At 53.7% G+C, this 24,717-nt stretch overlaps 1 protein-coding gene across 5 annotated transcripts in view; it reads left to right on the top strand.

Annotated features, from left to right (window-relative positions):
- The first annotated feature begins 3,359 nt into the window (after positions 1-3,359).
- The window catches only part of UBE3A (ubiquitin protein ligase E3A), a 33,282-nt gene continuing 11,924 nt past the window's right edge, over positions 3,360-24,717 (top strand). Inside the window, exons 1-5 of one of the 5 annotated variants that reach the window (XM_036437636.2) lie at positions 3,360-3,650; positions 14,325-14,388; positions 16,346-16,464; positions 17,947-18,117; positions 19,320-19,364. In XM_036437636.2, coding sequence (XP_036293529.1) covers positions 18,008-18,117; positions 19,320-19,364 — 155 coding nt within the window. In that variant the 5' untranslated portion in view covers positions 3,360-3,650; positions 14,325-14,388; positions 16,346-16,464; positions 17,947-18,007. Of the gene's footprint in view, positions 3,651-3,686; positions 3,765-14,324; positions 14,389-14,775; positions 14,798-16,345; positions 16,465-17,946; positions 18,118-19,319; positions 19,365-24,717 lie in introns of those variants that run through there. The other 4 variants (XM_036437635.2, XM_036437638.2, XM_045581637.1 and 1 more) reach the window with 4 other exon arrangements.

The following is a 24,717-nucleotide window of genomic DNA, read 5'->3' as shown; positions in this document are numbered from 1 at the left end:
CTGAGGACAGTGAGAGGGACTGCCAATCTTTTTTCTTTTTTTTTCTTTTTAAAATTTTATTGATTTTTTACAGAGAGGAAGGGACAGGGAACATCAATGAGAGAGAAACATCCATCAGCCGCCTCCTGCACACCCCCGCACTGGGGATGTGCCTGCAACCAAGGTCCATGCCCTTGAATGGAATCGAACCTGGGGAGCCCCTTCAGTCCGAACGCCGACGCTCTATCCACTGAGCCACACTGGTCAGGGTGGGATTGCCAATCTTTCATTTTGCTTTCCCAAAGCCTGGAACAAATTCTGGGTGAACAGTAAAAGTTCAAAGCTTGTTAAGAGGAATGAATGCATCATGCAAAAAAAAAAAAAAAAAAAAAAAAAAGGAAAAAAAAGAAAAAAAAGTCAAACTTCTTTTTTTACATGCAATGAGGCAATTAGTAGAAACACCTGGGTTTCATTTGGACTGGAAGTCTGAAAACCTTACTCCTTTGTCCTGTGGTGTTTGTTCTTTCCGGGAAAAGAACCCATGGAGAACCAAATGCGTCTGATTTTTGGGAGAACAATTTTATTCATAAAAACGGATATATAATTTGTATTATAGAGAGAGAGATAGGAAACACTCTTAACATGGTAGGAGTTCCTGAAAACATTCATTGCCACCAGCAACCATTTGAAGTTTGAATATGGATAAGGCCCAGAACACAGGGGGTGTGGGGCTTCTTGCCTCCTCTGACACTAGCATCGCTCCAGAACACCTGTTTAATATTCATATATTCATGAACCGAAAAGGGCCGGGGGTGATGTCTCCGGATCCTGAGAGCAGGGTTTTGTTTTTTTTTACTGATTTTTCAAGCGACTCTTTTTGGAATCCAGGTAGTTCTGCCACCTTTTGATAGACCGGGTTATTTATAAAAAATTACATTGTATCTATTTAGACAACCGCCGCCTGAAGAGGAAAGAATAAAAGGATTGTCACACGCTTAGCTACTGTAGCAACGTGTTGCTTCAATTACTCCCAAGTCTTCAGAGATTTTCATTCTCATTTGCTTATTTGGATGATCTGTAAAGATAAGTCCTTAAAAGGCTGTAATTTTAACTAATCTTTCCCATAAAATATTAGCGCAATTAGTTTCCAAAATGAGGCTCTGTAATGAGGGGAAATGATAGGAGAATAAGGAACGGAGTCGGAGTTGTGCATGATCTAATACCGTCACTTATCATTAGCGGCTGTGGAATAATTTCAATTCCTCCGGGTTGTTGTTTTTATAATGGGTTGTGGGTTTTTTTGTTGTTGTTGTTGTTGTTTTTCTGTTTGTTTTATTAATCCTCACTGGAGAATATATTTCTTCCCATTTATTTTTGGAGAGAGGGGAAGGGAAGGGGAGAGACAGAGAAACGTGGATGTGAAAGAGACACATACCCATGGGCTGCCTCCTGCATGGGGTGCCCACCCCTGACTGGCCAGGGGCCAGGGATGGAGCTTGTAACGGCGGTCTGAGGCGTCCTTGATCAGGAATTGAACCCGGGACCCTTCGGTCTGCAGATTGACGCTGGCTCTCTCTTACCCACCGAGCCAAACCGGCTAGGGCAGTGTGGTTGGCAAACTGCGGCTCGAGAGCCACAGGCGGCTCTTTGGCCCCTTGAGTGTGGCTCTTCCAAAAAATACCACGGCCTGGGCAAGTCAATTTTAATGAAGTGGCGTTGGAAGAAGTTTAAGTTTAAAAAAATTGGCATCGCTGTACGGTTGCTATTTGGCTTTGTTGGCTAATGAGTTTGCCAAGCACTGGGCTAGGGCATATGGGTTGAGTATTTTTTATTTTATTTATTTATATTATTTTAATATATTTTATTGACTCTCTACAGAGAGAGGAAGGGAGAGGGATAGTTAGAAACATACATGAGAGAGAAACATCCATCAGCTGCCTCCTGCACGCTCCCCCACTGGGGATGTGCCCGTAACCAAGGTCCATGCCCTTGACCTAGAATAGAACCTGGGACCCTTCAGACTGCAGGCCAACGCTCTGAACCACTGAGCCACACCGGTCAGGGCTGGTTAAGTATTTATTTAAAAAAAAAAAAAAATGTTGGCTATAGTGCGGGAGCCCTGACTATATAAAAAACGAAACATGCCCTCGGAACCACAGGAAAATACTTTGTAGCGATGCTTGTAGAAAGCATGTACACCAGGAATGGGAGTTCAGCTAGCATTTTATCAGCAAAGTTGCAAGAAGCGTTTTATGCATTTTATCAGCAAAGTTGCAAGATGTTCAGGCAAGGAATTGGGAGGGATTCCGTTTCGGCTTTGATGGTAACTATGGCAGAGTTACACACACACACACACACACACACACACAAATAATCCTTTTAAATAAAACGGGGACGTTGGGCCTGGCTGGTGTGGCTCAGGGGCTGAACCTTGACCTATGCACCCGGAGGTCACGGTCCCACTTCCGGTCGGGGCACCTGTCCCCGGGGTTTGCAGCAGCCATCGTCCCACAGGGGTGGGCTTTGCAGGAGGATTCTCTCAGCATGGACGTTTCTCTGTCTCTCTGTGAAATAAATTAAAATATTTTAAAAATATTAAAGGAGTGCTTTGGGGTGTCTTTGTCACTCGGATCAGAACCCCTGAAGGTCAGGCCTGCAGGCGCCCGGCTGTCCCTTTTGTCCACGAGGACACCACGTGCTGGCCAGAGCCTCCAGCGATGACCTTGGGCCCCTGGGCTCCGGGGCCCAGGCTCCGGGGCCGCCTCTGCCTTGTTTACCGAGGCCGCGGGGCGGGGGCGAGGGGGTCGGAGACCTCGTGCCCCTCTGCTCCCTTGTCACCTCATCCGTCCCCCCCAATAAAACGGGGAGCGGTTATTAGGCCGAGCAAGGAGGAGGGGGGAGGCTTTACACCTATTCCCGGGGCCTCCAGGGGGGGAGCTTTCCACAGCGCGCCCCCTCCTCTCTCGGCCGGACCCACACGCACGACCCCCCTCCGCCCCAGCCCCAAGATGGCGGCCGACCCTGGTGGGCTTCACTCGGCGCGCGCGCGGCGGAGCCCCTTCCCCTTCCCAGCGGCCCCCGCGCCCGCGACGCTGGCCACCTCGGCGAAAAGGGGGCGTGGCCGAGCGTGGCGGCGTCCGCGACGTCGCCCCTGCGTCGCGGCTGCGTCGCCGCGTCCCCACCTCCGTCCGGAGCCCCCTTCACGCCCGTAGCGCGCGCGCGCGCTGCCTGCCGGGATACTCGGCTCGCTCCGTCAGTCCTCCCGGCTCGGGCCGCGCGCGCGATCCGCGTTTGTCCCCAAGATGGTGGCGCTGGGCTCCCGGGTGTCCACTGAGGGAGGCGGCCGAGCCTGAGTGTCTCTCCCCCCCCTCCCGCCCCCTCACCCGCTTCCTCTCCGGGCCGGAAGCTCGGTCTCCCCGGCCCCGCGCCCCCCCCCGCGCCCCCGCTCGTGCGTCACCTCTGCCGACCCGGCGTGCGTGCGCTCACGGCCGCGGCGGCGGCGCCTCCCTCGGCTCCTCCTCGGGGCCGCGCTCGCTCGTCGGGCCCCGCAGCCCCCGGTGCGGACAGGCGGCGTCGGAAGGGGAGCGGCTGCGGCCACCGGCACCGCCACCACCGCCGCGAGCTCGGGCTGAGGAGCGGCTCGGCGCCCGGCGTCCCGGCCTCGGTCTCCGGTGAGGGCGGCGCGGGTCCCGCATGAGCGCGGGCGGCGGCGACAGGGGACCGAGGAGGCGGCGGGCGAGGGCGGCCGGGACCAGGGCCGCGGCCCCGGCGCGGGGTCCACACAGGTCAGTCAGCCCCCCGGTCCCCGCCGCCGCCGCCGGGGCACCCCCTCTTTTTGGGGGTCGCTTTCAGGGAAGGCAGGGGGCGCCCCAGTCCCAGGGCGAGGGTTTGGGGCGCGTGGTCCGGGGGCCGGTGCCGGTCCACCGGGGCGGGGGTGGGGGTGGGGGCCTCCGCCGCCGTAACTGTCAGCTCCGGGTGTCGGTCGGAGGAGGAGGATGGGGGACCCCCCTCCCCAGGGGGCGCCTCAGGCCCGGGACGGGGTGGCCCCGCCGGGAGCCACGTCCGCCGACCCCTCCCCTCCGGCCCCCGGCCCGGGCCCCCGGCCGCCCCGCCCCCGCGGCCAAGGGCACTCGTTTTTGGGGTGTTTCCAGGATCGGGGGGCGGGGGAGCGTGGACACGTGTGCTTTGGGGGTGTGGGTGGGGATTGGGGCTTTTTTTTGGGTCTTTTTTTGTCTCTTTTTTTTTCTTTTTCCTTCTGGGCGTGACGGGTCGAGGAAGGGAGCGTGGAGGGGGATCTGGACGTGAAAGGCAAAGGGTTTGGTTGTGTGTGTCCCCCGATTTCTTGACGGGTTTTGGGGGCGACACGGGGGGGGGGGCTGTTGGCGGCGTCAGACCGGGTGGACCCCGGGCTCCGTGCAAACCCGCAAAGTGTTGGCCTTTTTGCCACCCGCACCCAGATCTCCCAACTCCCACCCCGAGCCCCCAACTTTCACCTTGACCCCTCCACTCCCACCGTCACCCCCAACTCCCACTCCCACCCTCAACTCCCACCCCAACTCCCACTCCGACCCCCCAACTCCCACCCTCACCCCAACTCCCACCCCCCAACTTCCACCCGCACCCCGATCCCCCAACTCCCACCCCAACTCCAACCCTCACCCCCCAACTCCCACCCCGACCCCCCAACTCCCACCCCGCACCCCGAACTCCCACCCCGACCCCCCAACTCCAACCCCACCCCCCAACTCCCACCCCGACCCCCCAACTCCCACCCCCACCTCCCACCTCGCACCCCCAACTCCCACCCCGACCCCCCCAACTCCCACTCTCACCCCCCAACTCCAACCCTCACCCCCTAACTCCCACCCCGACCCCCCAACTCCCACCCTCACCCCCCAACTCCCACCCTCACCCCCTCCACCCCCGCTCTAACGGAAAGGACTTTCTCGCTGGTGGCAGGAGTTTTTGGTGTTTTTTTTTTTTTTTTCTTGCTCTTGGTGGTCAGGTCGGAGTGGAGCGTTAAGGGTCGTTGAACACAGTTTGATGGAGCGGACAAATCCTCGAAAGATCGTGTCGCCTCTGACTTTTTATTTCACTTAAGCACCCCCCCCCCCCCCCCCCAGAGCCACGTCCTGCGGGGCCTGCTCAAAGGGTTGTCCCCGCAGAGGCTGTTTTGGGGGTGTCTGTGTGGGGTGCTGGGGGAAAGGTAAGGTGCTGGCGAGTCACGGGCCTTTTGACCCCAAGATTTCGGGCTCCTTGCCCTGCCTGCGGTATGGAGAGAAGTGGAAAGTGATCCAGATGTTTTATTTTTTGGGGGGAGTGGAAGGAAGGGCTTGGCGTGGAAACGGCCTGGAGTTCGGGGCAGAAGTGCGGCTGCTGAAAAGTTAGGCTTTCGCCCCTCGGGCCGCCCGGCGGGGACATTGTCCGGGGGCTGGACCGGGAGGAGCAGGAGGCGGCGTTTGGGGCAGCGGGAGGGGGAGAGGACAGTCTTGTCCCGGGTGCGAGGGGAACCGGATCCTGCTTGTCAATCTGAGCTACTCGCGCATCTTTAATGAGCCGGATGCAGTATTAATCACGGGCGCGGGCGGGAGCCCCGCGGAGCGGGCAATCACGGCGCGGATGGAAGTAGGGAATGGGCTCGAGTGGCGACGCTGTTTGCAGAGGGGGCCGTCGGGCTGTGTCAATATTGACGGCCTCGGGGTGCTGGCGCCGTCCTCTGGACCCGGTCAGGGTCCCGGTCAGGGTCCCGGTCAGGGTCCCGGGGCCCAGCGGGACGGCCCGTGGGAGCTGGCTGTGTCCTCCGTGATGTTTGCAGTTTTGTGTGGACCTCGGCCTGTGGGAGGTTATTAGCATGTAGAAACGCTGTGCATTAAGTACACATGCCGCTGTCCTCTCACCCCTCCACAGATACCCTCTGACCCCAGCCCCCCGAAAGAGGGCACTGGCTGTTCCTCTCAGTACACAGGCTGGGACAGTCCACCACCCAAGCACTCGACAGTCGTCCGTTTCTTTTTTCTTAATGCCAGTCTTTTTTTTTTTTTTTTAATATATTTTATTGATTTTTGTACAGAGAGGAAGGGAGAGAGATAGAGTTAGAAACATCGATGAGAGAGAGTCATCGATCAGCTGCCTCTTGCACACCCCCTACTGGGGATATGCCTGCAACCAAGGTACATGTCCTTGACCGGAATCGAACCCGGGACCCTTCAGTCCCCAAGCCGACGCTCTATCCATTGAGCCAAACTGGTTTCGGCCACAGTCTTTTTTAAAAAAAATATATTTTTTTATTGACTTCAGAGAGGAAGGGCGAAGGGGAGATAGAAACATCAGTGATGAGAGAGGGTCATGGATCAGAGGCCTCCTGCACGCCCCCTGCTGGGTATCAAGCTCGAAACCCAGGCATGTGCGCAACCTGGAATCGAACTCACCACCACCTCTTGCTTCATAGGTCGATGCTCAAACACTGGTTTGGTTCTGAGTTGTGGGCTCGGTTCCTAGTAGGGCATGTGCAGGAGGCGTCCGATCCATGACCCTCTCTCATCATTGATGTTTTTTTCTTTCTTTCTTTTTTTTTTTTTTGAAAAAATATATTTTATTGATTTTTTACAGAGAGGGATAGAGCGTTAGAAACATCCACGAGAGAGAATCATTGATCAGCCGCCTCCTGCGTGCACCCCCCACTGGGGATGTGCCCACAACCAAGGTCCATGCCCTTGACCGGAATCGAACCTGGGACCCTTCACTCCACAGGCGGGCGCTCTATCCACTGAGCCAAACCGGTTTCGGCTCATGATTGATGATTTTCTCTCTCCTTCTCCCTTCCACTCTGAAGTCAATTAAAAAAAAATTTTTTTTTTAAAGAAAATGAATGGGAGTTATGGTCTTCAGTGGTGTCTGCAGTTTGTTTTCAATCTAGGCCTGTGTGGGTTAAAATGTAGAAACAAACAAAACCAATAAAAATAAAGTAAAACGTAGAAACAAAGCACACATGCAGCAGTTAAGAGTTTTCTGATTTTTACGATCAAGGACGAATTTTCACAAGTGGTTTTCCCAGTGAAATTTTTGGGGAAAGCCTCAGACGCTCGCTTCATGAGGACGCAGGGTGGCAGGATTTTGGCCGATTCCCATAGCTCCCCCTCTCCCCCCCGGCAATGTTCAGTGGAAATACAAAGATGGAAGATGCGAGGTGCAGTGGGAGTAGCTTGGGCATTCGATCTAGTTTTAATTCCGCGCTTCCGGGATGGTTCGGCCCTCGACAGGCTCCTCCGTCCGAGTGAGCTGCCGGTGTTCCCATCTGTGAAATGGGATTGCTAATCGGACTCAGCTGCTGACCAGGATCACCTGGCACCTTCCGACCGGTCGCCCCCGTTGGTCCTCACTCACCCTCCGTGTCCCCTTCTTCCCGCCCCGCTGTGGATCCGCTCTCTGCGGCAGGAGAGCGTGTCACAGAGCGTGGGGTGCAGGACTCTGTTCCCAGCGCGTCGGCCAGTGGTCAGGCAGCATTGACGGGGCCCTCGCTCAGGTCCCTGTGCTTGGGAAGCTTCCAGTCGCGTGACTGTCCTCGCACACGGCCTCGGTGAAGGGAGACTCGTTCTCCTCGCCCTGCCTTCCCCGCGGGCCCCGAACCTCCCACCCCAGCCGCCCTCCACAGAGTTTGTTCCACCCCTCCCTTTGCCCAGCGGCCTCGCACGCCGGCCCCAGCTCTGCCACCCGGGTCGGGCACACGTGTCTGTGTGTAAAATTAAAAACGTTGGGCGGCTGCGGGTGAATGCCCGGACGTTTTCTGAGCCGTGGTTATCGTCCTGTCTTGTGACTATAGGTTTACATCGAAGCTTTAAATCTGAGTCTGTGGGCTCGGTGCAGGCCTGCACCTCCCAGCATGTGCTGCCTGGAGGAGGAGGCGCCGGCCCCCGTTGTGGAGAGAGTGCTCCCTGTCGCTCTGGGGAGGGGGGCAGCCTTCACACTGTGACAGGCAGTGCAGGGATAGGGCTTGCTTTTCTGACCGAGAAAATGAGGCGAAATCACAGGAAATAGCAGTGGGTTAATCCAGAAACTCACTTCCCGCGTTTAGGGCGTTCGAAATGCGTCAAGATGCTGTGTGAGTGATTTTGAAATAAAATTGCTTATGAATAAATACATAAGTTTCTTTGCGAGCTTTCCTTCTCACTTACTGTCAGAAACGTCCCCGGCAGTGCTCCGTCTAAGTCGCCTTTAACAAGTACATACCATTGTGGGTGACAAGTCAAGGAGATCATTACGGCCTCAGGAGAGTGCGCTGAAGCCAGCGCTTTTTCTCTTAAGCGCTGCTGCCTGCACGCAGCTGACAGTTGTCACTGCTGGGTCCGGAGCCGGGCGTGAGCGGGGAGATGGCGGGTAAGGTCCTCAGTGCCTGGCTCCCGCGGCGCCTGTGCGGTGTCCGGGGTCGGGCTCCGGTGCCCGCGGGGAGGAGAGGTCCTGAGCGCAGCCTTTGTTCTGCTCCTCCGTCACGGAAGGTGCTGCCTGCTTTGTCTGTGTCACAGGATTATGCTTTTCAGACGTGACCGTTCTCGGAAAAACGGGTTAAAACAGACTCAGTGACTTGTCCAGGAACACACGTCGCTTCATGGCGGACGGCATCCGTGTATTTTTCCTGCTTTCTCCGTCGACGTTTTTAACCTCCTCTCAGACAGGTGTTTGGGGAAATATTTAGTGTGACTTTCTTTAGTGAACAAGTTTTACTTATTCGCTTCAGAGAGGGGAGGGAGAGAAATCGGTTTGTTGTTCCACTTGGGCATCACTGGTTGGTTCTGGTACCTGGCGTTTCCGGAAGATGAGATGCTCAGCGACGAGCGGCCTGGCCAGGGCAGGCGTGTTATAAACATGGAAACTGCATGTGAGATGAACAGACGCGTGCCTGCTGGGGACTCCCTGCAGCTCACCGTGTGCCTTCCAGCCCACCAAGGTCGGTCACACACAGGTCGCTGGTCCTTCCCGGCACCGAGGTAAAGCACGGAGACCTTTGACCTTCGCTGGTGCAGGCTCCTTGCTCTGCAGGTGCTTTCCGTGGTTCTAGTCCCTGTCGCATCCGCGATGGGCAGCTCTGCCCTCCGCTGGCCTCGCCCGGGAGACGGGTCTGAGGACTGCCCTCGGGGACTGTGGCCACCGTCCTCACTCGCATGCTTTCACGTGTGCTTTAAAACATGTTTTTATTGATTGCAGAGAGAAAGGGAAAGGGAAATATCAATAATGAGAGAGAATTATTGATTGGCTGCTTCCTGCACACCCCCTCCTGGGATGGACCCCGCGACCCTGGACCATTCAGTCTGCAGGCCGACGCTTTGTCCACTGAGCAAGACCGGCTAGGGCTGTTCTCACATTCTCTGTGAGGAAGAGTGTGTTCTGAGTCCCCATATTACACAGACAGGCAGTGCGGCAGCCGTGGGCGTACCCTTAGGGATGGACAGGGTTTGTCACCTCCCGCGCTCCCTCTGACATGGGTGTGGTGGTCCTCTGGCCGTGGCTGGCTGCAGGTGGGCTGGAAGGCACACGGTGAGCTGCAGGGAGTCCCCAGCAGGCACCCGTCTGTCTCAGAGGCCAAGCCTCTTCGGAGGGAGGGGAGTGCCGGTCCGCCTGCAGCCGATGGTCCTGGGAGAAGCTGGGGCCACGTCCAGCCTATCGACCGTCTAGTTAGACGTTTCCTTAGGGGTTTGTGTGCGTGACAGACAGCCGTACCCGATAGCCTTAGCTGATAGCTCACCGTGCGCCATAAGAAAGGACGTTACGTATTTAAGCTTCTTCTCCAGGCAATTTAGAATGTACTTGTCTCTGGGGCACCTGTTGTATGTGACGTGTCCTGATGGATTAATTTCTCTCGTGGTTCTCTGAGGGGAGCTGGTAACCAGTCACAGGGAGCCTTCCGGGTGGGCCCGTGAACTCTAAGGAATTCCTGCCCTTCCCCAGACCAGAGCTCCCCTCCCGTGAGGACCAGGGGGGCCTCCGTCTGTGAGCGCGGAAGCCGTCCTCGCTGACGCCAGCAGCCCTGGAGCCCTGGCGCCTCAGCGCGGACGTGCAGCCTGCGGGCGGGGAGGGCTGCTGGCGAGCCGCCAGCGGGGGTATGTTGTCCGGCAGCCTGGACGGACTGGGCACACGTGTCACCCAGAGGGGAAACAGGAAATCACTCGGGAGCTGGACTTCAGCCTCTCAATCACGTCCTACACGTTTCTTTACATTTAGTTACGGCCCTTCAGACCGAAACAGTAAAACCTGTGGTCTCTCTCCCTCCCCTGAACATTTCCATCTTTTGGGCTCGGTGAAAGCAGGGAGGGTGACCTTAAACATAGACGGACCTCAGCTGGAGGATAGATGGGCCGCTTACCTCCGGGACTGAAGATCCCGAGGACAGTAACAGATCAGTGCCGTCTGTCTGTCCGTCCCTATTCATGTGCAGCTTTAGGTGTTTACCAGTGCTGGGTGGGCGCGCTGCGTCCTGGGCAGGCGAGGGCTGCAGGTTCGCCTGCCTCTGGGCTCTGCACTAGCGAGATGGGACGGGCAGGGCCTTGGTCGTGGTCTGTGTGGCACGTGCCCGGAGGAGATGGGCACAGTGATTGCAATTCCTAAAGGGGCTCCATAGGTGACACTCAGATCAGCGTTCACACAAGAGCCCAGAGAATAAAAGACAGCATGTTAACATTGGCAGATCTGGATTCTAGCATTTATTTCACAGAGCCTCTTGTGTTTTGTGCTTAGTTGCCCCTTCCACCTGCAGATGCTGGTGTAGAACTTATTTTTTTTCCTGTTTTTATTAGAATTTATTTTTGAGAGTGAGGAAATACAGAAAATAAACAAAGGGGTATTTTTCAGTAGAAAAGTAACAATTTCCTCTTTTTTTAAATCTAAATTCTGAGATAATAGTTGTTAAAATTAAGTCTAGAAAAACAAAGCTGGCAAATATTATACCAGGCGTATCTGTGTAAGTACAGATACGTGAAGCTATTTTCCCTTTTATTGAGGGCCGTTCACAGAAATCATGCCATACGTTTGGTATAGTTTCCAGATTTATTGAGATACAATTCACAGACCATAAAGTGTACCCCTTTACGGGTTTTAGTGTGTTCCCTTCTACAGCCGTCACTGCTATCTGATTTTAGGATGTTTCCATCATCCCAAAAGAAGCCCTTGTGCAACCCCTGGAGTTGCTCCCATTTTCCCGTCTCCCAGCGCCTGGCAGCCGCCAGTCTGCCGTCCTGCTCTGTGCATGTGCCTGTGCAGACACCGTGCATAAACGCAGCCATAAAGGTGTGTGCTTCTGCTCAGCACAGTGTTTCCTCCCAGGTTCACGCCCGTTACAGCATCTAGCATCACTCCTTTTCGAGGCAGAACAATGTTACACAGCTGTTTGGATTATTTCCAGTTTTTGGTTATTAATTTTGTTGTTATCATTCCAAAGTGGTTTATAGTTGTATCCGCAATGTATGAGGATTCTTTCTGACTTCTCTGTTTCCCTTCCAAAACTTATCTGTCCCTTTTATTTTTAAAATATACTTTTTATTGAATTTGTTGATTAATAAAGTGATAGAGGTTTCAAGTGTACAATTCTATAGCACATCTTCTGAATATTGTATCGTGTATTTACCCTCTGAGGTCAAGTCTCCTTCCATGACCATTGGTCTTCCCTTCACCGCCTTCTCCGTGCCCTTGACCCCTGTGAAAGTGTACCTGTCATTTCATGTGCTGATTTGCCATCTTTGCAGAAAATCTATTTAAAATCTTTTGCTGTTGTTAAATTGGGGTGGTTTTTTTGTTTGTTTTTTGTTTTTTAAATCTTGAGCTTTAAGTGTTGTTTACTAGTACGTTATAGACATAAGTGCCTTGTCAAATAATGTGGTTTCCAAATAGCCCCTCCTGTTCTGTAGGTTGCCTTTGCACTGGCATGAATTGTGTGCTTTGAGGTGCACAAGCTGTACATCTTGTGCTGTGATGTGAGCTGGGGCGCCCGCTTCTTCTTAGGGAGACCCACTTCTTCCAGCCCGCGGGGTGGGTGTGGCTCCCTGTGGAAAAGATTGGGCCATAAGTGGTGGAGTGCATTTCTGGACTCTTCCTTTTCCATAGATTTCTGTGTCTGTTCTTGAGCCTCCGACATAATGCTCTCGAATGCTATGTGTTTGTAGTAAGTTTTCAAATTGGTAAAGGTGAACATTTTAACTTTGTTCTTATTTTTTCAAGACTATTGTAGCTCTCTAGGGTTTTGGGAATTTGCGAATTTTAAGGTTAGCTTGTTTTTCTGCAAAAAGGGCAGCTGGGATTTTGATTGGATGTCATGTTGAATTGGTGGATTCATGGCTACCTTAATTTTATGTCTTGATCCATGAACATGGGATTTTTTTCCATTTATTTAAAAAAATTTGTTTTTAGTGTATATTTCTCAACACTTTTGTTCAATATGAATGTAAATACATCTCTGAGTATTTTATTTTTAAAGTTATTGCTGATGGAGCTGTTGACTGAATTCCGTTTTCAGATTGTTCAGTGCTTGTGTGTAGCTCTCTGTCCTGAACTCGTATCGGGTTGCAGAGTCTCTGCTCGGAGGGGGTGGCTGGTGTGCGTCCACCTCGTCGCTGCGGCAGATGCAGACTGCGCACCTGCTGTGTCCTAAGTGGCTCTGGATGCGAGAGCACAGAGCCCGGGCTCCTGTTTTCATGGACCTGCACGTGGCGGGGAAGGAGGCATTGTATGCGCGCCTGTAAGACATTGTGTACTGCATGGTGTTTGATGGGTGCAGAGGGTTCATGGGTGGAGGGAGTGTGTGGCCAGAGGGAAGCTTGCTGAGGTGGTGCCGGAACGAAGGCCTGAGGAGGAGGAGCCTCTCAGGCGGAGAGAGGGAAGGAGCGTCTCCCGGAGCGTCTGGTGAGGGGAACAGCGAGGGGCCGGTGTGGCCTCAGGAAAGGAATGGCGGGAAGCGGAGTCAGAGAAGGTAGGGCTCTGATCATTTGCTCATAATGAGGAGTTTGAGTTTTACCGGGGAGTCACAGGGGAGCCATGGGAGGTTCTGGAACGGAGGCGTGGGAGGGTGTGACAGGTCACTGGCTGCCAGGCTGGCCTCCGGTCATGTGGACGGTCCGATCTGTGGCCTTCTCGGAGCAGCTGCCACGCAGACGGTTTCCCGAGTCAGACAGATGGACACACCTTTGCAGCCAGACCCCACCTTACAGACTCCCCTTCCTCCTCACTTCCTACCCCTCTCTCTTTCTCTCTCTCTCTCTCTCTCTTTTTTTTTTTTTTTAAGAAAGGATTTTCTTTTTATCATTGACTTTGTGTTTGCCCTGATAAGGATTTGTTGAGTTCTTTCCTTTTATCTTTTTATTTTTTATTTTTTTATGTGTGAGTTTACTTTCATCTGATTTGGAGAAGTGTCAATTGTTATTTCTTCACACACGGCTGACTATCCTCTCCCTCCCTCCTGTGCTGTCTCTTGCTTGTTGGACCACTCGGTGCTGTCCTCGGCCATCACCAGGTTGTGTCTGATCTCGTTCTCTCTGTGCTGCATTCACTTCTTTCTCCTGTGGTGTCAGTGCTTCAGGTATTAGTTTATTTCTTTGGGTTGGTTTTTCCATTTGGTTTGTTTTAAGGTTTTCTCTTTCTTTCTTCATGTGATGTTCCTTTGAATCCTGGCGCGTGTTTATAGTAATTTGAAAGTTCTTGTCTCCTGATTCCATCTTTCATTTCAGGACTTTTTTTTTTTTCTGATAGTTATGGGCCAAAATTTCTTATTTGCATTTTTACTAATTTCTTATTAGATGTTGTACACTGTAATAGTCTGCTGTCTATTGACTGGGTTTTGTTTTGTTAGTGTCTGTCTGTTTTAGATGCCAGCCCAGTATTGTGGTTGCTTGATCCTTGCAAGGCTGTCTTAGGGTGTGTCTGGAGAAGGCTTTAGTTGGAGGTCACTAACCACGTCTCTTAGTACTCTACTGAATGCCCCCAGGGCTGGCCTATTGTCTTCCCTCTGGTGGGAGGGACTGGGTGGGTCTCTCACGGCCTTGGGGCCCGCTGGACTGACTGCTCTCACCTCCTCATCAGCCCTAGGGGAGGAGGGAGGAGAGAGCACCAGCACTGAGCTCGGTGCAAACAGGAGCCCTGGGTCTGCCCGCTGAGAGACAGGGCCTCACCGCCCTCCTGTCCCCCTGCCGCAGCCGGCCCTGTGCTTGGGGTGTGTGTGTGTGTGTGTGTGTGTGTGTGTGGACGCTCATAAACCTTACAGAGGATGAGCTTGCTTCTGTAGTGAATGGGAGAAAAATGTCCTTTGAAAGTTTATCCCGTTGTCTATGTAAAAACAAAACAAAAACTGAGTGAGGTGTTTTCTATTTTAGGTTAAAACGCTGAAAGATCCTGATTTTAGAATCCACCAGCTCCTCAGAAGTTTGGCGAAATATGGTATGTTTCTATTTTATTTTTTTGGAATTCCAAATTGCATGTGCATGTGGATGTCTGGTTGGAGTAATGACACGTGTGTGCAGCAGATCGGGGTGCCGTCAGGGTTAGAGCACCGAGCCGGCGCCAGCCGCAGTGCCGCCAGGCAGACCCCATGAATCCAGGAGCGGCCAGTGTGCCGAGGAGTGAGCATGTGCCCAGGAAGACGGAGGAGACGGCCTTGGCTGTGAGGCTGTGAGTTAAAAATAGCTTCCATTTGTTAGTGCTGATGTGTGCGGGCACTCTTCTGAGCGTCCGTATGTCGTTCGTTCGCCCCGTGAGTCTCTGACACGGGCACTGGCTGTCTCCGAGGAGGAAACGGGCTCAGGGAGATTAAGGCACTTGCCCAAGACGGCCCAGGCCCAGCCCGCAGGTGAGAGAGGGAGGGGCGTGCAGGCTGGCCCTCGAGAGGAGGCGCTGGACGAGAGGACTCACTCGGCTGCACCCTCTCCCAGCTCCATGTGCTCTCCCCCCCCCCCCCACCACTTTTTTTCAAATATATTTTATTGATTTTTTTACAGAGAGGGAGAGGGATATAGAGTTCAAAACATCGATGATAGAGAAACATCGATCAGCTGCCTCCTGCACACACACACACCTTCCTCCCCCACTGGGGATGTGCCCGCAACCAAGATCCATGCCCTTGACCGGAATCGAACCCGGGACCCACTGAGCACCTGGTTTCGGCCCCACACGGCTCTTGAGTGAACTCGTGCACCCCATTAATTAATTAATTAATTAAAGGGCGGGGTGGCTTTCTCATCTTTACGTTGGCAGGTGGGAAAGTTAGAGTCGCTGAACCTTCTAGATCCAAATGGACTATCTGTCCATGAGAGCCCGAGGGAACATTGGGCATGGCAGGGGGACCGCCCTGGCCTCCGGAATGCCCAGGCCCGCAGTGGGAGACAGGTAGCTGAGACAGGACCACCAGGGCATTCTGCATCCCACTCCTGAGGCCGGCCCTCCTGATAGGCACGCAGGTGTGGGCCCTCGGCCCCGGCCTTTCTTCAGAGCGGGGTCTGGACCCTCCCGGGAGCCGCCTCCGGCCGTCACTTGGAGGAGGAGCTGCCAGGACCCTCTGACGGCCCCTTTCCCGAGCTGGCTTCTACATGTGGGAGGTTGCCAGGGGAGGAAAGAACTGGTTGCACCAGATGAGCCCTTGTCCTGGACCGCAGCCGACTGACTGTGGCGCAGCAGGGGCGCCGTCCGAGGCGCCGGGCCGGGACTCGGCGCCCGCCGGAGCCAAGGGGGCCCCGGAGACCTGGCTGTCACGCTTGCCGGTCGTTGCTGACACTGAGCAGTGGGGTTCACAGCAGGGATAGAGCTGGCACATGCACGCCCGGTCACGCTAACGGAGGACGTTTGCATGTGCACACGGAACGGTCCCCTGAGCTCCGCTGCCTGGAGAGCTGTATGACTGTTGGACCATTTCAGTGTCACAGAGCCGTGGGTCCCAGTCCTCACTGTGAATCTGGACTCATTCACCCCGTTTCAGGGATGAGACTTGGAGCAGGAAAGGGAGACAAGCCAGACAGTTCTAACCCTGGTGGACGCCAGCAGGCCTGAAGTCTCGGGCAAGTCCCTTAACCGCTCTGAGGCTGCTTGCCTGTTTATTTAAATTCTCACCATCGTGTTTGCCCGACCCGGTGAGAGCCTCAGTAAGTTGTCACGAGACTCACACAAGATGCTGTTGGCCGTGCTTGTACGCTGCGAGGCTCCGTAGAGCAGGAGGGAGGGTGGCCACGGTTCTCGCGTGAGGAGATCGCTTAAGAAAAGCAAATTCTGGAAACTAGTCCTTAAACAGTGTCTGCAGTCACTCCTCTGATGAATGTTGCATTGACACCTAATTGGATGACGTTTGAAAGGTGAATCGGGTGTGTGTGTTAAAATGTTCTAACTAAAGATTTGTTTAATTTATTAGAGTTATTAAATCTTCGCTCAGACCAAGTTAGCAGCTAGACTGGTGTGACAACCTGTTTTTAATCAGTGACTCAAAGCTGTGATCCCCTGATGTCAACGAATGGCCACAGCTTGTAAAAGGTAATTTCTGAATGTTATTTCACGGCCTGTGAAAGGCTGTCGGTGTAGAGTGAAATGTGGGCTGTAGATAGATGAAGGAAATGTGTGGTTGGTAGGAATAGACGGCTAAGAAGAGTGGACCACACACTTGATTTGCTTCTCCACTTAAAATCCCTTCTAGAATATTTCTTGCTTTTTTCTCCCCCAGACTCGTCTGTATGAACAAACAGGAAAATGCTTCTCAAACATGTTAAGAAACGTTTTATTTTGGACATTATAAAAACTACGAAAAAGTTATTAATATGCATTTTAAAGTGTGCCTTTTATGAGAGTTTTAACTGAACGTTTCTGGAAGTTCTAACAACTGTATGAGACGAGGATACTTTTCTCTCCTGGAGAGTGTCAGTGGAGGTAGCAGCGTGTCTTACAGGCTGGAGACGCTGCACACAATAGGGTTGCAAGTGAGGCCCCATGGTGATTTTCTGTGTTCACAATAGTGGGTGGTTGGGGACCACTTTTTCTGCCATCCAAATCAAGACCTAAAAGTGACACTCACCCAAGCTTTATTTTATCATTATTATTTTTTTAAATGTTTTGTGCTTATTGTTTCAGTTTTAAAGCTTTGTTTCTGATGTTATTCTAACAAACTGCAGGTTAAACAGAGTCAGTAGTTTTTGTTTTTCCTTTGATTATCTCTCCTGAGTGTGGTGAAATCTCAAGCATGTGGTTGGATTCCGACTTTCAAAAACCTGGCAGTCTAGAGATGTTAGACACTTCATAGTTTTGAGAGTTTGGAATCCTTACCTGGGGACATTTTTTGTTAAATTATATGGTATTTTTTCTTAAAAGAATTTTTAACATTTTTGTGAAAAGAATATGGTAGAAATATGCTATAAAAAGAATGAGTAGAAATGTCATCAGATATGTTCTGCTACTTATCCTCTGCTGGAATGTATTTTTGCTAGTTGTGTGTATATTCACTTTTCTCTTGACTAAAGAACAATTCCCATGTTGAGTGAAAACAGCTTGAGTTAGCCATGTACGAGAGACCTAGAATAGATCTGCTTTAGGGTAATAGTATTTCAGTCTTTTTTAATATTTTACTTTTAGACTGAATTGGTTTAAATCACTTGGTTTGACTACAGTAGTTTTGAGTAGCTTCCTTTACCCTGTTAACATTACAAGGCAGTGCAGTGCATTTGCAGCAGTGGGGGATGTTTGATGCTGTGATGTGCAGTCTTGTGTGGAGGGGTCAGCGCGCGGGGAGTGGGATGTGGTTCCGTGTGGCGATGTCTCTAACCTCTGTCCCTTGCAGACTCTCCACCTGGCGGCAGTCACTCTGTGCTTCTAGGACTCGGACTTGCCTTCTCGCTGTGTCTTTCCCTTTTGCTGTCGTATTTTAATTTTCCTGTCACTGTCCTCATCCGCCTCCTCTTCCCTGTTAATTTGAAAGTTTTGCCACCTCCATGTTTGAAAGCTTCTAATCTGCCTCTCTTCCCTTAGTGCCAGCAGGTTTGTTTTTTGTTTTGCAAGCCTGCTCTGCCTCCTTACAGTATGACACCTGATGCTGGAGGGCCGCACTTTCAGAAATGAGTCAGTTTTTAGTCTTCTGTCTGAGAGATACCAGTTTGGCAGCAAACTTGGGGTACTTGCCCACAAGGCTGTGGAGACCAGGTGTGTCACCGAGGTGGTTTGCTCGCTCCCGGGGGAGAGGGGGAGTGAGATTTTTGCATTCGTGTCACTGCCAAGTCACCGCCACCTCCAGCACGTCCCCATTTTTAGTTCTGATATAATTTTGTACGGCATTGAAAATGTAAAATATACTGCAGAGAAAATCTAAAACAAATGCTTGAGCTGCAGGAGTCCCTTTTCCACCAAATTTCCCCCCGGACTCTGACCTGTAGAGAGGGGTAATTATGAGAGTCTGATAAAGAAATGAGTTTTTTAGAGATAAGAAATACGTATAACACTTATTCTTTTGTTGGTGGCTTTGATTTTAAGATTCCTTTGTTGAAGTTGTTCAAAATTTGAAGTCTCGAGTCAGTGATAAATTCAGGAATCAAGTTCTTGTAATGTCATTGTGAACATTTAGTTTTTGAATTCTAAAATATGTTTTATTTATTTTGAGAATTTGAAAGTGTTAGAAATCAGTGTTCTGTTGGTCCACCTTAGTGTCCACTGACCGATGCTGTTTGCGGCAGTGAGGGGGCGGCAGGGGTTAAATTAACAGCGCAGGCAGGCGGGCGGGCGGGCAGGCAGGTGGGCAGGCGGGTAGGAGGGCCGGGCAGCATTGGGTCAGCCCCAGGCTTAGTGTCGTAGGCTTTTCATGGCTCTGTGAGACAGCACCATAGCACGTGATGGCCGCTGCTCCTGGTGGGTGTTAGCTCCTGGTTATCACAGCAGAGCCCCTCATGGAAGCCGCGGCCCGGGCGCCCGCACCGCTGGCAGCGGGCCCCACCCCGCCCCGCCTCAGGCAGCTGTTGGCTGACGGACCCGCAGGGGGACTGTGCACACCAGGGAATGCCTTTGAGGTTGTGGATGACCCACGTGGTGGTAGAAAGTTCATATTTTGTATGTTTCCCCCAAAGGTATTTGACTTTGTAAATCACTAGGACTCTCTGCTGGTCTATATGTTGGTATAAATGTAGTGTTTTTACAGTTTCCTTTCCTTAATAAAAAAATGCACTGAGTGTTTAGCAGTCAGGCCTAAATAAATGTGTTGTATGGCAGTCTGACCTGACCGCTTTTTTTCTCATGCTGAATTCCTTTTAAAACTGTTAACGATTAAGTGTTGTTTTCAAACTTGTCTCCCCGAATAACACCTGCCCCTCTCGGAGGTGGAGCGTTTGCTGAGCTTTCCCCACTTGCGTTCACAGATCGCCAGGAGAAGCGCAGTCTGACGACACTGAAGCCAGCCGAATGTAAGTGGGCGGCGGGGCCCCGCCTCGCTCTGGGTCACCTCAGGGGCCTCCTATCCGCACGGACCTCCCGCTCACAGTAACCGGGAGATAGAGACCCCTCTTTCCTACGAATAAACGCTCTGAACCCTGGTGTGTGTCGCTAGATTTCTGCTTCTCAGCCGGCAGCCGCACGCCCCTGGACGCCTGGGCCCCTGCTCCCTGGGCGGCTGCGGGACTTGAGAGCGTGTGGAGCGAGCGCAGTGTGACGGCCGTCGACTGCGAGCCCGCGTGTGCCAGGCACGCGGACGCGCTGGCCTCGTCCCCGCCTCCTCCGGGGAGACGGCGGGAGGAGCCCAGGGCTCAGGCAGGGGCGCCGGTGGCCGGAGCGGCGAGGCGGAGCGGGCGCAGGCGGGAGGCATGGCTGGAGCGAGGGCGGCCGTGCTAGGCAGGCGCACGGCAGTGAGGGCGGCAGCGGAGGAGCCCACTGACGGCCGGGAAGTGCAGGAGGGAGGCTCGAGAAAGCACAGGGCCATGGTGGCCTGTCCGGCCGTCTGGGAGTGAGGAGGGATTTGGTAAGTAAGGGCAGCGACCTCGCCAGGCAGCAGGAGACAGGACTGGAGAGAGCGTGTGGTGGGGTGGCCTCGGTGTTCGGCCCAGGGCGCTCTGTGTAGGGCCCTGGAGGAAGGGAACTCATGGGGAGGCTGTCGGGGTGTGAGACACACACACACACAGAGAGAGGGGAGTTTAAGAAGCTTAAGATACAGGAGAGGCCGAGATTATTAAAGCAAGTGTTTTGAGGCATGAGGGTTGGAGAGAAGATTGTAGGTGTAGGGATTGCTCTTGAATAAGAAGGAAGGCCCCCGCCCCGCCCCCTCGTCGTCTGAAAGGAGAGGCAGGGCGCAGAGATGGGGGTGACGTTACACATGCTTGTGGGAGAGAGGGGGCGTCGAGGCCAGTCCTGCCGACGCAGGGCTGCTCGGGGGGAGGAGTCTGCGCTTCCGCCTGCTCTGGGCCCTGGGAGGCGCCTCTGCTCCGGTCCCACACGGTCAGGCCCCTTTCCCGCTGGAACCTCGCGTGCTGACGCGCATGCGGCTGTCAGTGCACGTCCTGCTCAGAGGAAGCCTTTCTTCTCTCCTGCGGCTCTTTACGCACACCTGCGTGTTCCCTCTGGGCGGGGCGGGGCCCGGAGCTGCAGCCCGGAGGCCCCGCTTCCTCCGTCTCTCCGCTGGTCAGCAGGTCCCGTTAACTCCACCCCCTTCTTACCCGTTTCTCCTCTGAGTGCGGCCGCTGTGCACTTGTGCCAAGTGTACTTGGTCGTATGAAGTCATGTTCCTGATGCTTTGGACCTTTCCGAGACTTCCCCCCACCACGGGCCCCTCCGGGGTCTGCGGGGCGCGCGTACACACACACACGCACACACACACACCCTCTCTCTCTGCTGTCGCTGCTCTCGGGCTCGTCGCCTCTTCATCCGCTGTCCTCGTGTCCTGATGTCCGGTGCCCTCCTTCCCTGTGATGCCACAGGCCCCCTCGCTGGCCCGAGGCCTTCCCTGACCGGCTCAGCGGGGAGGGTGCGCGCTCTGTCGTCCGTGAGGCTCACGGCGTCCCCGCACGAAAGCCGAGTGAGAGGCCTGCGTACGGAGGGAGTGAGCACTGAACGAGTGCAGATGGTCACTGCTGCCCCTTTAGCCCCCTTTCAGACGAGGCAGTTCTCTGCTGTGTGTGTGTGGGTTCACGGCGTGCTCTGTGAGGGAGGCGATGGAGAGAGCGGCATACGCACACGTCTTCATTATAATTCTAATGTAAAATGTGACACCTTAACATGCTTTTGAAGGTGAACGATTTTATATACGTGTTTAGTTGTACGATTTTATTTTGAATTTGCTGTATAACAAGCACTCTGGGTTATAAAGCTCAGTAAGTCGTTAATTAGGGGCTATCGTCTTGTTAAACCTATTTCAAACAGTCAGATTTCTGATTTATATTTAGAAAGCTTAAGTGGAGACTGCACCTTCCATCACAGCGTCAGCCTTGTTGGCCGGAGCAGGGTCCTAGGAGCTCCCCCCGCGCCCCCGGGCGGGACGGGCCGGCCCTCCCGGGTGCGGGGTCCGCGGGGCGTGCTCTGAGGCCTGAGCGATGGGGGGTGCCGCTGTCACCCTCCACACTCGTTAACACGGGTGGGGGGTGTTTGCAAAGGCAACGTCCCTGCTTGGGCACCGCAGGCGGCGCTGTCCCACTGCCCCTCAGCCCCTCACCACCACCGCCTGCATCTCCCCTGGCAGCCCTGCTCCCCACTCACACACTCTGCCTGCACTCCGCCATTTCAGTTGCCGCTCCCTGCTTTACCACCATTAGTTCCATGCTGCACGTCAGTCACTGTTCCTTCCCTGTCATCTTTAATTCTGATTTGCATCTTGTTTGCTCATTACGCACTGACACATCTCCGCTCTCTGACAGCTGCCGCTTTTACGGCTCATCTTCGTTCCTGTGCTCATCGCCCATTTTCCGACGCCCATTACAGTCAATTTAAGAGCTTTTCTGACTGCCGCCGCCTCTGGTTGGCAGCCGCTCCTGGGTTCGAGCCCAGTGGTCGGCCGTTGACGGGCGGAAGGGGCGTTGAGCACACGCCCTGGCGCCTTGCTGGGAAGCGAGCTGTGTGCGCGTTGCGGTCCCTTAGCGCTCTCCGTGGCCTTCGCGCTGTGACGGGGCTCTGTCTTTTATCGCCGTTAAGGGCTGAGGCGCGGATCCCCCCCCCCCCCCGTCCTTTTTGTTTTTGTCTCTGGTGATGTCGCCGCACTGATTGCTGAGGGGCAGAGTGTGCGGAGCGTGTGAGGGGACGGACGTGTCACCGGAGGGCAGAGAGCAGGGTGCTAAATAAAGACGGAGGCATGTTTCCGCGCAGCGCCAGGTGGGGGTTATTTTGGGCCCTGCAGCCCTGCACTGCCTCTGTGGCCGTGCCGACACGGCTGTGGACAGGCGGGACATGCGTGAGCTTGGACCCCGACACGTGGATTTTATGTCATTTCCCGGGTCACAGAGCGTTCCTTTTCCTGACCTTTTCCACCATTTAAAACTGTAAAAACCATGCTTAGCGTGCAGGCGCTGAGGACAGGTGGGTGGTGGGGCTCGATGGCCCTGAGCTGTGGTGTGACGATGCTGCTGTAGAGGAGTCCACCTTGGACTTTCCTAGTGTGCACATTCACTCCCCACTGCAGGCCTTGTACGGGCCACCTGAGGGCCTGCAGAATCGCACACAGGTGATCGGGGGTGTCTCCGAGTGAGGAGGACGAGAGGAGGCCCCTTAGGCCTGAGCCCTCGGGGACCAGGCGGCGTGGCGGGCTCCTCCCCTGCAGAGCCACGTCCGTGGGCACCTTCCCCCAGGGGTTCCCAGGCCCGGGCTCAGGTCTCTGCCCTCTGCAGACCGGAGGGTGGTGACAACAGCGAGGCGGCGGCAGCTGGCTCCTCCCCTGCGCACTGTGTCTGCACGCCACAGGCTCGCCCCGGGGGGGGGGGGGGGGGGGGCGGCACAGGGAGTTCACGATGGGAGAGGAACTCTGCTCCTACCAAGCTTCTGTGTCCCATTGTGGTTTTAGTTACTCCCTGTGTGAGTGGTAAGCATTTAAGGAATCATCTGTCGGCAGGCGTGTTGATGTTTTTCAGATTTCATAGAGACTGCGTTTCCCCAAAATTGTCCAGTTATTTCCCTCACGTGGGCTCTCTCTCTCAGGGTTCACACGCTGGTGGTTTTGGAGGCTGGTTTTCCTCCAGAAAGGGGTGCCCGCCTGCTGGCCTTCCCTGCTAGAAGGCCCTGCCCGGGAGAGGCGTGACGCCAGAGCCGCGCTCTCCGGGACACGTGTGGCCTGCGTGGTCTGCGTGGGAGGGTGTGCTTAAAACGGGCTGGTGTACAGCTGTCCAGCGAAAACCCCTGGGTCACGTGCCTGCAGGTGCTGTGTGTGTGTGTGTGTGTGTGTCTTCCCTGTTTGCATGGTGAGGGGTGGCCCTGTACAGGCATTGGAGACTAGAAGTGCCAGAATGAATAGGGTGTGTTTGCCACCTTGATAGTTTCAGACAAGGGCCTACTTTTGCGGGAAAATTGGACTTAATAACGTGTCCCTCCCTTACCTGCCGCTTCTCTGCCTTCCTGTGAGGGTCAGTCTGTCATGATTAATGAGATGCATCTCCCAGTGAACAAGATGCAAGCTTGAATGCCATTGGCCGCTGAGTCCTGCATCACAGTGAGACAGTCGTCGGGCAGTTTGAGTATTAAGTTAGGTGGACTTTGTGTAGGGTTCTGATTTTTCTCGGTGGTTTTTGTTGCCGTGTATGTGAACTTGGGACCAGAAGGATGAGCCATGAGTAGCTCCTGGTGATCCAGCAGCCGCCTCTGGGTGTCGGCTGGGTGCTGGGTGTCAGGGTGCTGGGTGTCGGCCGAGCCAGCCCTGGCGCTGGGGCTCTGCTGGTGTCACGGGGGGACCTTCATCTCCACGCACAGGGTCGGCACCGGTGGCTCTGCCCTAGGCGCTGACAGTGCTGCCTGTCCCGTGGCATGAGATTACTGAGCCAGTGTGACAGCATGTTCTAGGTTCGAGATACAGTGTTGGCTGTTTGTGCTATAGTATTGGCTGTTTCATTTATAAATTCATTTTAAAACCCCCACAGGGAAGATAAGGGGAAAAACATGTTTTCTTCTAGATAGAAGTTGTTGACTATCAAGCAGGTATTGTACAAATGGGTGAGATCAAGGAAAGTTGGATTGATACTTTAGACTCTCATTTTTTTTTTTTTAAAAAATATATATTTTTTTTTTTTTTTTTTTTTTTTTTTTTTTTTTTACAGAGAGGAAGGGAGAGGGATAGTTAGAAACATCGATGAGAGAGAAACATCAATCCGCTGCCTCCTGTACACTCCTTACTGGGGATGTGCCCGCAACCAAGGTCCATGCCCTTGACCAGAATGGAACCCGGGACCCTTCAGTCCGCAGGCCGACACTCTATCCACTGAGCCAAACCCGTTAGGGCTAGACTCTCATTGATTAATGTTAATTTTCAAAGTGAGAAAATACTGAAATTCTTACCATAAACCTTGTGGTTTTCACCAGTTATGATAAAGTTTAACTCTATTTACCAACCAAAAGCTCCCCCCTTAAGCCAAAGGAGAACATTCTCTATTGAAGAATGATTCGACCGGCATTGCCATAGTCTCAGGATCAGTCATCAGATGTCTCACTGTTAGGAAAGCCTTGTGTCAGTGGGTCTCCATTTTCACCGCGCCTCTAACCACAGGTCCGTGACTCCAGCGCCTGACTAACTGCCGGTGTGTGTGGCGCTGTCGTGGGGGGAGCTCACTAACCACTGTGCTTACTGTTTGGATGTTG

This window comes from Pipistrellus kuhlii, unplaced genomic scaffold, assembly GCF_014108245.1.
Source record: "Pipistrellus kuhlii isolate mPipKuh1 unplaced genomic scaffold, mPipKuh1.p scaffold_m20_p_146, whole genome shotgun sequence".
NCBI classification, from domain to species: domain Eukaryota; kingdom Metazoa; phylum Chordata; class Mammalia; order Chiroptera; family Vespertilionidae; genus Pipistrellus; species Pipistrellus kuhlii.
The sequence above is the reverse complement of the archived record's forward strand: the minus strand, read 5'-3'. Positions and strand labels throughout refer to the sequence as shown.